Source organism: Equus quagga, chromosome 1, assembly GCF_021613505.1.
Source record: "Equus quagga isolate Etosha38 chromosome 1, UCLA_HA_Equagga_1.0, whole genome shotgun sequence".
Classification (NCBI taxonomy): domain Eukaryota; kingdom Metazoa; phylum Chordata; class Mammalia; order Perissodactyla; family Equidae; genus Equus; species Equus quagga.
Window position 1 is genome coordinate 102502400 of NC_060267.1, and position 15874 is coordinate 102518273.

Consider the following 15874-nt stretch of genomic DNA (forward strand, 5'->3'; position numbering starts at 1 on the left):
GAGGGTGGATGGGGCCGAGGGTGGATGGGGCCGAGGGTGGATGGGGCTGAGGGTGGATGGGGCCGAGGGAGGAGGGCGCCAAGCTGTCCTCAGGGTTCTGTTTTCCAGCTCACTGCCTCTTTTCCAGCACTTTCTTTCGTTCCAAGCCAGAATGGCCTGTGCCACGAGTGGTTTTCCCAGCCTTCCATTGTTGTAGTCTCTGTCCTGGGCGTGTTGGGAGAAGGCCGTGCCAGCTGGCATTGCAGCCGAACTCTCAGAACCCGTATTTCAAAGCAATTACTGACAAAAAAAAAGCAGGCTTAGCTGCAGAGCTTGTAAGTACTTCCAGATTCGGAGCCACAGGCTCCAGAAACTGCTCATAAGGCACCCCGAGTCCATGGGGGAGTCGCCTGACGTGCCCCCGCGCTGGGTCGGGAGTCAGGAGCGACCGTCCAGAGTCCGCTGAGGTCCATGCAGGGAGTAAAGAGGTATCGCCAGGCACACAGGAGGCTTCTCAGCCGTGGGGCCACATCTCGGATTCTCGTCCTCCATTTCTCTTCTGTTACTGGGGACCCTGGGCAAGTTGCTCAGCCTCCCTGGGCCTCATTCTCTCCTCTCAGTTGGAAGTGATGATGCCTACCTTCCGGGTTTGTGGGGAGGATCAGCTGAGATGAAGTATGTGGGGGTGTTTGTAGACTGTAAGTGCTGTGCAGATCTCAGCTGAGCTCCAAGAAAATCCCGTGCAGCCCATTCTCAGAGGCCAAGTGGTGAAGTTTAGGCCAAGTCAGAGGAGGCTAAGCTTAGGCAGTCACTCCCAGCGGCGCAGCACGCACGGTTTCTTTGGAGTCAGATCAGTGCCAGTCCCGACTCTGCCACTGCACAAGCCTCAGTTTTCTCATCGGTGACGCGGGATAACAGCCTCCTCGCACACCTGTCGCGAGGAGTCACTGAGAGATCACTCAGGTAGGCGCGTGGCCACGGCTTGGCACCTGGGAAGCTCTCTATGTAGCCGTAGTGTCAACACTGTACCAAGAAGGACCTTCAGAGCATATCGCTCAAGGTGAGATTCTGCGATGATTTGTCTGGGGATGCTGGCCCCTACCTGAAACGCTAAGACGTCCACTTGTGTTCCTGCACACGGTCTCATCTGATCTCCAACAACCCGTGAGCTGGGCAGAGCAGGGGTTTTAATCACCATTCTACAGATGAGGAAATTGAGGCACAGAGGAGGGAAGTGGCTTTGTCCGAGGTCACAGGGTGAGTTACTGGCGGAGCAAGTCTCCTCACTCCCAGAACAGCCCTTCTAACCCTGAGTGTTTTGAGGTTGGAAATCCAACCCAGAATGCATCTGTAGTGGGCTGTGGCCTGGAGGCTGCGGTCTGTCCTGGTGGACCTGTTGGTAAACATGTTCCAGGCACTGTCCTGGGTGCTGTATGCATGTGTGTCAACTCACTACATCCTCACAAAAACCCAGTGAGACTATAGTGTTGCTCTCCCATTTTACTGAGAAAACTGACACTAAACACTTGCGAAGTTTGCATCACCGGTAGGTGGCAGAGAACCCGGCTTTGGACGTCCAGGCCGGCTGGCTCCAGTCTGGGCTTCTCCCCAGTGTTCCTGCTTCAGGGCCTCAACACGTGCTGTCAGCGTGGGAGGTGTTGGAGTGTAGAGATGAGCGAGGCGTGGCCCTGCCTTTTGTTGCATGCTCGCTGTGCCGTCTGGGGCACATTTCTTTCCTTCCTACCCCGCAAGCCTTACTTTGCCCACCTTTGGCATGGGGGCATTGGACTGTCCAGCTCTAGCAGAGCGTGGCATTTCTCTGGGTTCCAGGGAAGGGCTGGGTTGTGGAGTGGTCAGCCCCAGCCCAGGCCAGCCATTGTGTGCTGGGCTCACAGGCCGGCCGGGTGTGGCCCAAGCGCTGCCAGGCCTTCCCCAGGGAGGAAGTGTTGGTGTTTACAGGAAATGCAGGACAAGGCCTGGGAGGCGGGTGGAGGAGGGGCAGCCGGCCACTGCAAGCCCTGAAGATGCATCTGGGCAATGGTGGGGCTGAGGGCCCATGCCCCTCTTCCCACCCCAAGGACGAGCCTTTTTGTTGTTTTGAAGGAAAAGTCCCACTTCCCAGGCAGCCGTGCCCCTCCCCTTGCCTCTTCCCCCCAAGACTGCCACAGCCTGCAGGCCTCCAAAACCCCCCAGCCAGCTGACCCCTCCTCCCGGGGAGCCTCCTGGGAGCTGTGGAAGGAGCACTGAGCTGGTGACAGGAGATCTGACTCGAGTCCTTCCTGCTCTGAACCTCTGTCCTCCACCTGTTCAATGGGTAACTTGCCGCAGCCCTCACAAACACATGGCCTCGCTCACTGCCCTCATGGAGCCCACAGCCCAGCTCTGAGAAGCAAGACGGGAAGAGAACAGGCCAGCCCTGGTCAGCCTGTGACGTGGGAGCACAGGTTGGCTTCACATATGCCACAGCGATATTCCATGAGAAGTGTGCGTAAATTGAAATTTTCTAAAAATAGGCCCCATGTTGATTATCCTGGGCATGTGGGTTATTTTTTAAAGCCTGAATAAGAATTGGGAAGGGAACTAACATTCATTTTGTCCATGCCGGCTGTCAGGCACTGTCTTAGTTGCTTTTACATACCCGATTTCACTTGTTAAGAGATAAGGATTATGTTTGGGGGTAAAAGACCTGAATTTAAGTCTTGGGTCTGCCACTTGCTGCCTGGGTCACCCTGAGCAAATCCCCCAGCTTCTCGGGGCCTCGGTTTTCTCATCTGTGAAATGAGGATACTACCTTGTTGTTTCCCACACCATCCTCTTCGTCCCACTGGCTTGCCTGAGCCCCCACCTTGCCATCCCCACCCCCGACTGCCGCCAGCCTTCTCTGGGCTCCCAGCCTCCTGTGTGGCTCCCTCCCATCACTGTTTACAAGTGGCCAGGGTGAACTCGCCAGGGAGCACAACTGATCGGGTCCTTCCCCTGGCTAGAACCTTTCCCTGGCTCCCCATTAGCCCTGGGATATGCGTCCAGGCGCCTCACCCTACATTTGAGCCCCCCGCTGCCTTGCCAACCACTCCTCCCAGCCCTTGTTGCCTCACAGTGATGATTATGCGCCCCCTGTTCCCTGCATGCAGTGAGTTGGTGGTTGGCTGTATACGATGGTTGACAATGCCAGAGATGTGGCAGGAATCGCTAGCACAAGATTCCTCAGCTTCACAGGGGGCCCCTTTGGGCATAAAAATCACAGAGCATTGCAGAGGGGGGAGCCTTCAGAGTTCCTCCAGTTCTCTTTTTTTTTTTTTTGAGGGAGATTAGCCCTGAGCTAACTACTGCCAGTCCTCCTCTTTTTGCTGAGGAAGCCTGGCCCTGAGCTAACATCCGTGCCCATCTTCCTCTACTTTATATGTGGGACGCCTATCACAGCATGGCTTGCCAAGCGGTGCCATGTCCGCACCCGGGATCCAAACCGGCGGACCCCGGGCCGCTGAGAAGCAGAACGTGCCAACTTAACCACTGTGCCACTGGGCCGGCCCAGCAATTCTCTTATTTTATAGGTGAGGAAACTGAGGCCCAGAGAGAGGTAGGGGCCCACCCAGTGTCACACAGCAAGCTGCTGGCAGAAGTGGGACTAGAACCCAGGTCTGTAAGGCCTTTCGGAGCTCTGCCTGATCAATTCAGCCCTGGCCTTTAGGTCAAACTCATTGTAGCAAATAAAACTGCCAGGCACTGTGCTGAGTGGTCCATCTGCCTCGTTCCTATACATCATCTCATAAACGCATCTCATAAACAGATGAGGAAACTGAGGCAAGGAGGTTAAGCAACTGACCAAGGGTCATCAGGCTGACAAGTGGCAGCTGGGTCCTGACCTCAGGGATTGGAATTTCGAGACTTGTGCCTGTTATCATTATCCTCTTCTCTGGTCCCCATGGGCAGAATTCTAGGGTCAGTGATCAGAGCAAGGCCAGGCCCATGTGCCGGCATGCGGCTGCTGCTGAGGGCCACAACAGCATCACTCTGCTGCCCGCATCGTTCCCCAAGTCGCACAAGGCAGTTACTGTCTCCCAAAGCAGAACCCGAGGGACCACTGCACTGGTGGGTTTGGGGCTGTGGTTTACGATTTTTCTGATACATTAACTCTTTATATTAGTCTATCATTTTATGAGGCTTCTGCAGATCTTCTAATGATAATTTTTCCCCTCAACCTCTGAACTTTGATTGATTATCTGAAAAGAAAGCCTTCACACTTAGGAATATGTTTCTCTTTGGCTAGGAAAGATGCTGGTGTTTGCTTGAGGTGGGAGGAAGCTGAAGTGGAATCAAGGAAAACAGAATTCCTTGAAATCTCCATAAAAACCACCTCAAACCCAATAGGATGGCTAAAATAAAAAAGACAGACAATATAAGTGCTGATGAGGATGCAGAGAAATTGGAACCCTCAACACTGCTGGGGTGTGTGTGTAAAATGGTGCAGCACTGTGGGACACAGTCTGGCAGTTCCTCAAAAGGTTAATCATAGTTACCCTGTAACCCAGCAACTCCGTTCCTAGGTGTACACCCAAGAGAAATGAAGACACATGTCCACACAAAGACTTGCACACGAATGTTCACAGCAGCTTTATTGATAATAGTGAAAAATTGGAAACAAGCCAGATATTCATCAACAGATGAATGGTTAAACAAAATGTGGTACAACCATGCAGTGGAATATTATTTGGCCGTAAAAAGGAACAAAGTGCTGATACATGTTATCATGTGGATGAACCTTGAAAACATTATGCTAAGTGAAAGAAGCCAGACACAAAAGGCCACATATTGTATGATTCTGTTTATATGAAATGTCCAGATTAGGCAAATCTATAGCGACAGAAAGTAGATTAGTAGCTGTCACAGACTGGGGGGAGAGAAGAATGTGTTCGACTGCTAAAAGGTGTGGAGTTTCTTTTTGGGTTGATGACAATGTTCCAAAGTTAGATAGTGATGATGATTGCACAACTCCGTGGATATACTAAACAGCACTGAACTGCTCACTTTAAAAGGGTAAATTTTATGGTATGTGAATTTTATCTCAGTAAAGCTGTTATAACAAGAAAACAAATCCCTGTAAAGCCATTGACAATGTGTTTTAAGAGGAGGGGTGGGGACGTTCCAGGTCAGAGAGCAAGGATGTCCTTCTGTTTTTACTTAGTGCAGTGGAAATTGAGTTTTTAGAGAAGCCGCTCCTTCAGTCATGTTTCTGGGAACCATTACAAGCCCTATCCCTTGGCTGACCCTGGGTGCAGGATGCGTTCCCTCCAAGAGGGGACGAAGCAGAGCCTCACTCCAGAAGAGGAGGCTCTGGGCAGCCAGCTGCTCTCTGAGCTCGGCCCCCAGGCCACAGGATGCCTGCAGTCTGCTCTCCACACATGGTTTCACAACTGTGGGTGTTTTGTTTCTCCATCTCCATTTTACAGATGCGGAAACTGAGGCCCACCAGGGTGGTCACGTAGTCCAGGTCGTGCACTGCGTTAGCAGTGAATCCAGGACTTCTGGGTCTCTGACCCCGGTCCTCTTGGGCTCTTTCTGCTGTATCAGATTGAAGGTTCCCAGTTACCGTGCAGATGATATCTGTATCTGTGGAAACCTCAGCGTCCCCTTCAGAGGGGGAAGGTGGGAGGGGTCAGTTTTGAGTGACAAGGAGTATCAGAGCAGAGGTGCCACCTGGGGAAGGCCCAGAGAGATCCTTTGGGTGAACTCTGAAGGGGCTGGGGGCTGGGGGTATGGGGAGTAGGGGGGGGGACGGGACTGCATGTCTGAGGGTTTGGAAATCCCTGCTTTTGTACCCAGCCCTCCCCTCCATCCGCTTGCAAGCTCTTCCAGCCGCTCCGTTAATTAGGATAGTCATCTTCGCTGAGTCCGTCATCCTGCCTCCTCCATCTCAAACTTTCCAGCTCTCTGAGAGCTCGGCCCTGAAGCCCCCTGCCCCTCCCCGCTGAGCTGGCAGGCTTCAGAAAGGCCCCCGCCTATCTCAGAGGCCAGAGGATGTTACATCTGCAATCTGGCCTCCTTCGTACATACCGCACCAGCGAGGATGGAGTTCGGGGACACAGCGCCCGCTGACAGATTCCCCGTGGGGGAAGCGTGCCTTTTTTATGAGTTATTGGGCCATTTTGGCTGTGCTCGGGGTTACGGCTCCCAGTGAGTGTCACATAGGATGGGATTTAATGGGCAGAGTTGGACAGCCCCGTGCCGGGTTACAAAGTGCTCATCCCCCCACGTGGACGTGCATGTCCTTTTACGATGCTGGGCTGCTGGGAAGGACTGTGCTCATTTGGAGGGTCGTTTAAGGTAACGAGCTCTGGGCAGCTATAATTTATGTTCCCTTTAAAACACAAGGCGACCCAGAGGGAGGACACAGCTCTATGGAGACTAATCTGGGGGTTTAGAACTTGGCCCTTCTGCAGGCTGTTCTGGGCTGGCCAGAAAGGACCTACTGCGTGCCAGGCAGTGGCTGCTTTCACCATCATGTTCTCATTTACTCTCACAATGAACCTACATGGTCATCCCCACTTTATGGATAAGAAACAGAGAGGTTGGGTGCCTGGCCTAAGGTCACACAGTGACTCTCCTCTATCTGATGCCTAAGTTCTAGACCACTTGGTCTCTAAATTATGGGGCTGACCACCTGGCCCTTTTGCCTGTTTTCCATGACATGTTTCATCACCATTGATTTACAGATTAAAAAAAATAAAAAGTCAAAAACTGAGGCGTGGAAAGGTTAAGTAACTTGCTTGAAGTGGTCGAGCTGCGATTCAAAGCAGTCTGACTTCGGAGTCCACCCAGTTAACCAGCACTTTGCAGTGTGCTTTCTTGAGGCCGGAGAGAGTGCTTTAGTCATCTCTGGTTCTTCCACGTGCGAGCTCCTTGAAGTAGGTGCTGATCCATATTTGTTGACTAAATAAGTGAGGAAATGGGTGGCTGGAAGTGAGAGATGGATGATTGGATAGTTGGATGGCCGAGTGGGTAGATAGAAGGATGGCTGGATGGGTGGATGAATGGACGCACGGATAGGTGAGGGGATGGGTAGATGGGTAGATGAATGGTTGGATGGCTGGAGGGAGTGGGGGAGGGAGGGCGGGCTGGGTGGATGGGGAAGTGGATGGAAGAGTATGTAGATGGGTAGGTGGTTTGTTAGATGGCTTTCTCATATGCACTATATTGATGTGTTCACAGAAGCTGTCTGGAGACATCACCTCACTTAGTTATGATTATAATCACTGTTTTGACTGGAGAGGCCATAGAACACAGACAATGACTATTTGCTTACCGCTGGATTACCAGTACCTACAGGACAGGGTCTGGAACACAGAGGGCTCTTAATAGGTGTTTTTGAATGACTGAAAAACCAAACAGTCAGGTACCAGATAGCCAAAAATATAGAGCCTTGCAGCTATCCTTAGACCATACTGTGCGAAGGACCCATCTCAGAGGTTTATGTTGACAGACTGGGGAGATGGATGCAAGAGTTGTATGCAAGCGTTCCCAGTCTGTTTTCCCAAGGGAAGAAGTGGTTACTCACCCGGAACACAAGTTCTGCCAGGGCCTGTCGGAGCATTTGGGCAGAAGTTGTTAAGAAAACATTTCTCGGAGGTGTTTCCTTCCCCTGTATTTGAAGATCAGCGTGGTAGCAAATGTGAAGGGCCTGTAGGGGCAGCTCTGTTGACACTTGTGGTCTTAGAATATTTTGATTTACTTATTTAACTAATGACTTCTGTAAGGATAAGGTCGGTCACTGCAGCTTTCATTGAATCTGCAAAGGCGCTGGATTAGACTTGCTCTTTTATGTTGTGAAAGCTTATTTTTAATGGTAATTTATCCCCATTCGTTGTGTTCACAGTCCCTAAATAGTACAGTGAAATAAATGAGCCAGAAATATCATCAGAGCACCCGAACTCTTGCCTCCTGACTTCCATTTTAGTGATCTTTCGAGAAAACAGAAGACAGAGAAAGAAGTAGAATGCAAAGAGCATGGGCCCCGCTCCTGGCTGAGGCTGGGTTGAGGACAGATGGCTGGGGGATCAGGGGTGACTGGGTTTATCTCTGGGAGGTCTGGGCATCTCCAGTGGTGAGCAGGATCGTTTGAGTCAAACGTGATAGATTAATAATGATATGGTTTATTTTAAAGTGTTACAAGAATACGCAGTGACTTCACAGGTGTTATTCCTTAGGATGAGGCCATACTAGGTAGCAAATGTTAAAAATGAGTTGACTTAAAGACAACAGAAGGTAAAGAAGAGACCAGCTGTATGCAGCTAGGGCTGAGCCGGTAACGAAGAGAGCTAATATTTATCGAGTTATGATGTGTTGGGCACTGTTCTAAGCATTTTGCATTATTTCACTCGTTGAGCCCTCCCAACAGCTCCATGAGTTAGGCACTGCTGAAGCTTGGAGAGGTTAAATAAATGGCTGAGCCAGATCTGAACGCAGGCAGTCTGACTCGGGAATGTGAACTCTATTCTCCGCACTTTATTGCCTCTCAAAAATAAAATAATAGCACAACAACAAAAGCCAAGCCCCCTTTTGCTCTTGCAACCTGAGACCCAGCTTCCCTTGTTCGTGCTCTGAGGAAACCTGACTGGGCCTCTGTTTTCATGCCTCTAAAGTGAGATCATGTGTAGGGAAAGGCATTTTCTCAGGCCTTGTGTGTTGGCCCAGATTTGCCACATGACCTTGGGCCAGCCGCTTCCCCTCTTTGGGGGTTTAGCTTCTGTGAGCTCTCGCCCCAGTGTCACCCATGGCTGTGCTCTGTGGATCCAACCCTCTGCTTGGCTTGAAGCAGAGCCCCTGGTTCCATGATGTCCGGCAGCATCTGATGCTGGGGAGACTTCCTGCAGCATCAGGACCTGAGGATGCCCACCTTCCCACACCCCAGAGGGAGCAGAGCCTTGCCGGATGGTTGAGCTGTTGGGGCCGAATCCCACCAGCACTGGAATATTCCTGAACAATTTAAGCAAGAGAGTGACAAATCAGGTTGGGTTTTGAGAAGATTCTTCTGTCCGCTGGGTGGAGAACAGATTGGAGAGCAGTCAGGACGGGGAGAGAGTAGGAATGCAGCTGTTACAGACGTCCAGGCAGTGTATGGCTTGGACCACAGAGACTCTGATAGAGATGTGAGTGGAGTCAGGAGATATTTAAAGGTAAATTGGAGAAGGGTTTAATGCTTAAGTAGCGGCTGGCTATGCAAGGAGATGCTCAGATTTCTGGCTTTCTGCCTGGGAGGATGGTGACACCCTTCACCCGGTGGGAGGCTTGGCTGAGAATCCTTTCCTCCTTTGCAGCACATTCTAGGAAAGGCCTGGCATATACCTTCTTTTCCTTAATGAGAAGGAGGAGTAGTCCAGGGGCACAGTTAACTGCTCCATCCCTCACCATTACTAGTTATCCTGACAGAGGTAATGGGCTCCTTTTGGGGCCTGAGGTGGCCGTTCCTCCTGGAGGGAGAACAGGCTCCTCTCCCTGCATGCCAGACACGTGGCTGTAAATTGACACAGGCGGCTCTGGAGGGAGGGCAGCTAGAACTCAGACAGACCGGTCCACGTAGCCATGTCCCTATGTGATTCTGAGCTCGCTGAGCAACTGTAGTGTTCCTGACCATTAGACTGGGGACAGCTCTGTAGTGGCAGGAACTGGTGGCCCCTAAGGCGTGGTGTGGGGAGAGAGGGAGGTCTAGGGTGGTCCTGGGAGGGGAGACTCTAGCATGCCTTTGTATACCTCGGTGGTATATGGCTTGTTGCAAAATACGTTGTTTGCTCTCATCATTTGAAAGAAAAGACCAACACAATAATTTTTGAAAAGGCAAAGGGGTCTGAGCAGAAGTATAGCCATTTGGAGCGTAGAGTGGATCACCCATTCAGCCTGGGGCTCAGGACAGGGTTCAGGGTCAAGGTTCAGCCTGGGTCAGGATCAGTTTGTGCCTCTGCACACAAAGTGCACAGCTACAGTCCCCCCGCAGACACTCATTATGTCAGGGAAGCCCAGGGAAGAGCAGGTCCCACCATTACCAGCCACCTTGTCCCTGATCTGTCTGGCCTCAGGGCCCCCGTGTGGACTGGGGGATGCCTGTCCTGCTCTTGTTTCTTGGGCTCCAAGTGCTCTGGAGATAGATATGCACAGTTCTGGCTCCTACGATAGTTGAGAAGGAGCTCCAGGATGGATCCCTAGTTCAGATGTGGCCTAAGGCTCAGTCTCTCCTCTCCTGATGGCCCCACCCCAGCCATGCTTCCACCTGCGGGGAGTGGGGCCAGAGGCAAGGGCAGGGCTCACTGCCTGCATAAGGCCTGGGCTAGAGTTGCCCGAGCACCTCCAGCAAGTGGGTGCTCCCTTCTCTCCTCCCATCCGTCCATCCATCCACCCACCCATCATTCCAGCATCCCATCCTGGCATTCCCAGAGGGCGGGAATAAGTATATGGTAAGAATTTAATAAAGCCAGAGGCCTGGACTTTTAGTATGAGAGAAGTTTTGTGAGCAGTTGTCCGGGACCACGTTGCCAGGGGCGTGAGGGAGCCGTTGAAGGTTTTTGAGTAGAAGAGGGGCATGGCCCGATCTCTGTTGTAGAACAGTCATTCTGCTGTGCAGAGAGGTGGGCTGGGAGCAGGGAGCAGAACCAAGAGGCTATTGTGATTGGACGAGAGCCTCCTCTGTGGGGATGATTTAGAAGTCGAAGAAAGGAAGCTGCTTCTGCTGCAGGTTGCTTTATGTCCCATGCCAAGCTCTTTGCTGTCTCAGTGCCTTTACACATGCTGCTGCTCTGCCTGGAGTGCTTCCCTGTGCCGTCACAAGACTCCTCCTCCTCCTTCCAGTCTCAGCCGCCGAGAAGCCCTCCCTGACCTATCTAGATAGTTCCCCCTTGTTATTCTTTGTGAAAGCACCTCCTCCTCCTTCACTCATTACGATTTATGACCATATATTAGTTGTTCCCTTTCTGAGGACAGGGATGACATCTGCTTTATTCACCAGTGTTTTACCCAGTGCCTAGCCCTGTGCCTGGCCTAAAGCAGGCAGTCAATACATATTTGCTGAATGCATGTATGAATTATTTAGTTAGTTAATGGCAGAGCCTGCATAATGGTCATAGTTACATGGATATAAGACTGTTATCACACCTTTCTAAGCATTGACCTCACAGCATCTGCCAAGAAAATGCGACAGGAATCATTATCCCCAGGTAGCCCAGGTGGAAACTGATACCCTGAATTGTGTCTTTTCCATGATGTAGCTGATGGCAGGGCTGGGACTAGGGGCCAGACTCTGTCTACCATATCATTGCATCCCTTCTTCAGGCATGGAGGACATGGCCACTTTGAGGACTAACCCTGCTGCCTGACCGGGCCAGTCCAGACTACCAGACCAATCAGACTGAACATCTCTTGCCCTCTAGTAATTATTTGTACCTTCCTTCAGTATCACAGCCTGCCTTGTATCTAGCAGGAAGATAAGTCTGTCTTAGACAGCATGTGTAAAGGCACTGAGGCAGCAAAGAGCTTGGCATGGTCAAGGAGCTAAAAGGAGGCCAGAGTGGGGGCAGACAGGGAGGTTTGTGCCTGGGTCTCATGCATTTCTGGGTCCCCAAGGAGGGCACGGAGCTTTGCACACAGAGTACTCATTAATGGCTTGTGGCATTAATAGGGCCCCTGGCCTGTTCACTTTGCCTTTGCTGAACAGGAAACTCTAACCCTCTGTCTCCTCTGCTCTGACCCCAGTGCCTACACAGAGCCCTACAAGGTCTGTCCCATCTCAACGGCGGCCCCCAAGGAGGACCTCACGTCGGATGCGGAGCAGGGGAGCTCGGAGGAGGAGGACAGTGCTCCACGAGACCCCAGCCTCACCCACAAGGTAGAGTGCCCCATCCCAGGCAAGGGGCTGAGGGATGTGGGGGTCAGAGATGTGAAAGTGGAGAGAGGACGGTAGAGGATCCACTCCATTCCCTCTCGGTGCAGAAGGACCTGTTTGCAAACGTCTGGCCCCAAGCTGGACGCAGACGCTCAGTCACAGAGCAGCGGGGGCTGTGGCTGTGAGACACACGGCCAACATGGGTCCTGCATTGGGGATTCAAGGGTGGCTGCTCCTGCTGATGTCCCTTGGGTCTGAGGACATCTGCGGCTTCCCAGAGCCTTTGGGGATGAAGTGGAAGAGAGCTGTCTGATTTGAGTCCAGACAGATCTGGATTCTAATGATCTCGGGCCGCTGGGCCTCAGTTTCCTCCTCTGTGAAGTAGGAATCGTGGGAGTGAGATGAGTTAAGGGGTGTGAGTGAGTTTTGTTAAACGAAAACAGTCTTGGAGTGAAACTTGGTTTCCTCATACCCTGCAGCGCCGCTGTGAGGGGGTGGGGCGGAGGGAAGGCCGTTACGTGTCTGGAGGCGGGTGGCCACTGGAGACCCAGGCCTTCTTCCTGGTGGTAATTCCACACGCTGGCTGGTGGGCACTCTCGGTGAGCCGGCGCTTCACTTCCACTCGCCGACATGACCTCAGTCCTCCCACATGCGGCTTCTCAGAGCTGCGAATTGTTCCCCATGTTTCACAGTTGCAGGAACAGTTAGAGGTGAAGAACTTGCCCAGGGTCACACGGCTGTTATTTGGTGTCACCCAGGAAATATCACAAGGTAATGGGGGCCAGGAATTGCCACCCCAGGGGCACCACTGCGGCAGAGGGAACAGGCTGGGACGGCTGAGACCAGCTTGAGATGCCCCCACCGCGTCTCCTGGGTCCGCTTCTGTCTGCCCAGGAGCAGCTGCACAGGCCTGGGAGCCCTGCCTCCTACCTGATCACACCCCCTTCAGGCGCCTTGTCCTTGTCCTGTGTCCGTCCTGCCCTTGTCATCCTCTCTTCCGAGCCTGGGTGCGCTGTGTCGCAGTGGTTCGAGGCTCTTCGTGTGGAAGCACTCAGCAGAAGTACCCAACACTTAGCAAGCCTTTTATAAATGGTCCTTCTTTCGTGGTGTTTTCATACCCTTTAAAAATTCATTTGTCTCTGTGCACAGTGTTTTCCACAGTTACCCACCCGTGGCTCTGGGGGCGCTGACGGGGCTGACCCACCTGGCACCTGGCTTCTCCTCTCCTTCTCCCTCTAGCTGCCGCTTCACCTCTCCTCACCCCTTCCCCTTCCCTCCTGTCCCTGCTTCTCCGTCTTTAGATAGAGTGAGTTCTCTGCTGGCACTAAATGCTCCCAGCTTTTTCATCTCTTTTCCTCCTTACACTGACTTCAATGCCATCATCCCTGTTTTGCAGTCAAGGACACAGAGGTTCAGAGAGGTTAAGTAACTTGTGCAAGGCCACACTGCTGCTGATGGAAGAGGCTGCAGGCCTAGTGTGTGTGTGTTTCACTGTAGTGCTGGAGGCCTCCTCTTGGCCCTCCACCCTCCCTTCCCCAGGAGGGAACTGTTGAGTTAGTGGTGCCTGTTCAGAAATGGCTTTGACTTTTCCGGGCATCACTGGGGTCATGGAACCTGGGAGCAGAAAGGGAGAGTTATCATCAGGGATTTGGTCCCCATTCTGAAACTGAGGATCATGTCTGGGTCCAGGCCCAGAGGAGGTGAAGGGCTGACAGAGCAGTGGGGCCTCCCTTGTGCAACTTTCTATACCTCAGGGTCCCCCACCCCATGATGCTTTCACCACAACCAATGAGTTCTCTGTTAAACCTTCCTCTGGAACCACCTGAATCTCCTCCTCTACCCGTGTCACCACTGGCCCGTCACTTCCCATCATGGGACCTCAACTTCCCCATCTCTAAAATGGGAGCATTAATAGCAACTGCTGGGCTGTGGGAGGGTTGAATGAGAACACTGATGCAAGAGTACCAGCCCAACACAGTAGGGGCATAATAACTCTCTGTTGTTTCTGAGTCTGGGATCAGAGGGGGCATGGGACAAGAGAGAGTCTGGCCTGCTCAGAACCATTGTGAAGACTTGTAGTCCTAGGGCCCCGGACATTGGTGGTCATCGGGGTCAGCTTCCCAGTGTTCTGTCTCCAGGCCACTGCTTGGACACCCCCAGGAATAAGGAGCTTGCAGGAGGCCGGATAGCATAGGGAATGAGAGGTTCAAACCCAGCTTTGCCGCTTACTAGTTAAGTGACTAGGAAATGGGCAATTTCTTAACCACTCTGTTCCCCAGTTTCCCTGTCTGTACAATCAGGAAAACAATAATAGTACCTGCTTCAGATTAGTTATGAAAGTAAATAAATCTAAGGAGACTTAGAATAATGCCTGACATACAGTGAAAGAACACACAAAGGTCAGAGCTTTTGGGTGGGACCGTGGTCCCGGACAGGGAAGCAGCCTGCCCAAGGTCAAGCAGGACTCAGTAATAATGCCAAGGTCATGGAACTGAGGCAGCTCCTGCCTGGGACAGGGGCTCCCCTTCAGTGTCAGCTGGGGTCAGGGTCCACACAGGGAGCCTGGTCGGAGACAGGAGCATCCTGTCATTCTGAGAGCACGGAGGTCTAGACTCCTCACGGCGGGTTCATTCCCTCTCGGCAGCCTCGCCTTCCCACCTGCCCCAGGGGACTGAGCGTCCCTGCCTTCTGCCCTCATCCTCCTGTATGAGCGTTCATGATGCACCAAAGCTGAATTAAGTTTTCGTCTCACAAGGCGTGCTCTTCTAGATTCTCCTCGTAAAGTATAAATTGTGACAGATGAGGGTCACAGTCCCCAGGGGTCCTCCTTCCCAGTCCCTGTGCCCTCACGAGGTGACTGGAGTACGCACTATAGTGTGTATCCTTCCAGAACTTTCTCCCTGTATTCACCTACATACGTCATTCATTATGAGTGAAAATGGTTGGTATTGTTTGTGGAGTTATTCTTCTATAAAATAGAAACTGTGAGAAACCTGGCTAACTTAGTTGCTTTCATTCACCAGTATCTTAGAGATTTTCCCATATTGGCACCTAGAACTCTAAATTCACTTTTTTTCTGTCACGTGGTGTTCCAGTTTGTGGATATGCTGAGTTCATTTTGCCATCCCCCTGCTTAGGGACATTTACAGTGATTCTGGGTTTTTGCTCTGCCGACAGCATTGCGGGGCACTTGCTCACACGGTGCCTTCTATGCCTTCTCCTCCGCGGCGGATCCCAGCAGGGGGTCGGTGGATCAGAGAGCAAGCGTGTTGTCAGTCTTCTGTACCTGCTGCTGAGGTGACCCCGGGAGGTGTTCCAGCAACGCCCCCTGGCAGCCCTCGGGGTGGGGGGCTGCCCGTCCCTGGGCCTCAGTGCAGATGGGAGGGGAGACTTCCAGATGAGCAATCTTTCCCGGCTCCTTTCTGCCGTGGGAGTTTTGGCGGGGCAGGAAGTGGGGAGAAGGAGCATTTACTTCTTATTCTTTTGTCTTCCACTGGCTCTGAAAATTCTGTTGCTCCAAAAGGCAAAGTCTCCTCTCTGTGCTTCCGTCACATCAGGGGAGTGGGGGCTGGATCTCCCGTCTCCAGCCATCTCAAAGGAGCGGCCTAGAGAGGGTGTGTGGTCAGTGGAAGCACCTCCCTGGGGCCTCAGGGGGCTTGTCTGGGGGTGTGGTGAGGAGCCCTGCCTTCACACAGTTGATATGGTTTATGTTAAGTGAATAAAAGGTGGTGAGCCCCCCCCTTCCCAGATGTTTTGGGGTGACGGAGTCAGGAGGGGAGAGTTTTGGAGCGAGACAGGAAGCTGAGCCCAGCCGGTCCACCCACATGTCTGACCTCTCCCTCTCTCCCACTCCTGGACATACAAAGGGTATGGGTTGAAGGCAAGAGGGGGCAAAAAGGAAAAGTGAGAACTTAAAAATAGATCTGGCTATGAAAGAAGACATTCAAAGGCTGGCTGGCCGGTCGCTCCTCCCAGACAATGAGCTCACTTTTCAGACTAATGGGGTCTTTTCAAGCTAAATACCAGCTCCCC

General features: G+C 52.3%; 1 protein-coding gene across 1 annotated transcript in view; it reads left to right on the top strand.

Moving 5' to 3' along the window:
• The window catches only part of FGD5 (FYVE, RhoGEF and PH domain containing 5), a 110524-nt gene that overhangs the window by 34773 nt on the left and 59877 nt on the right, over window positions 1-15874 (top strand). The window contains exon 3 of the mRNA XM_046664857.1: window positions 11713-11845. Within this exon, the coding sequence (XP_046520813.1) occupies window positions 11713-11845 (133 nt within the window). The remainder of the gene's footprint in view (window positions 1-11712; window positions 11846-15874) is intronic.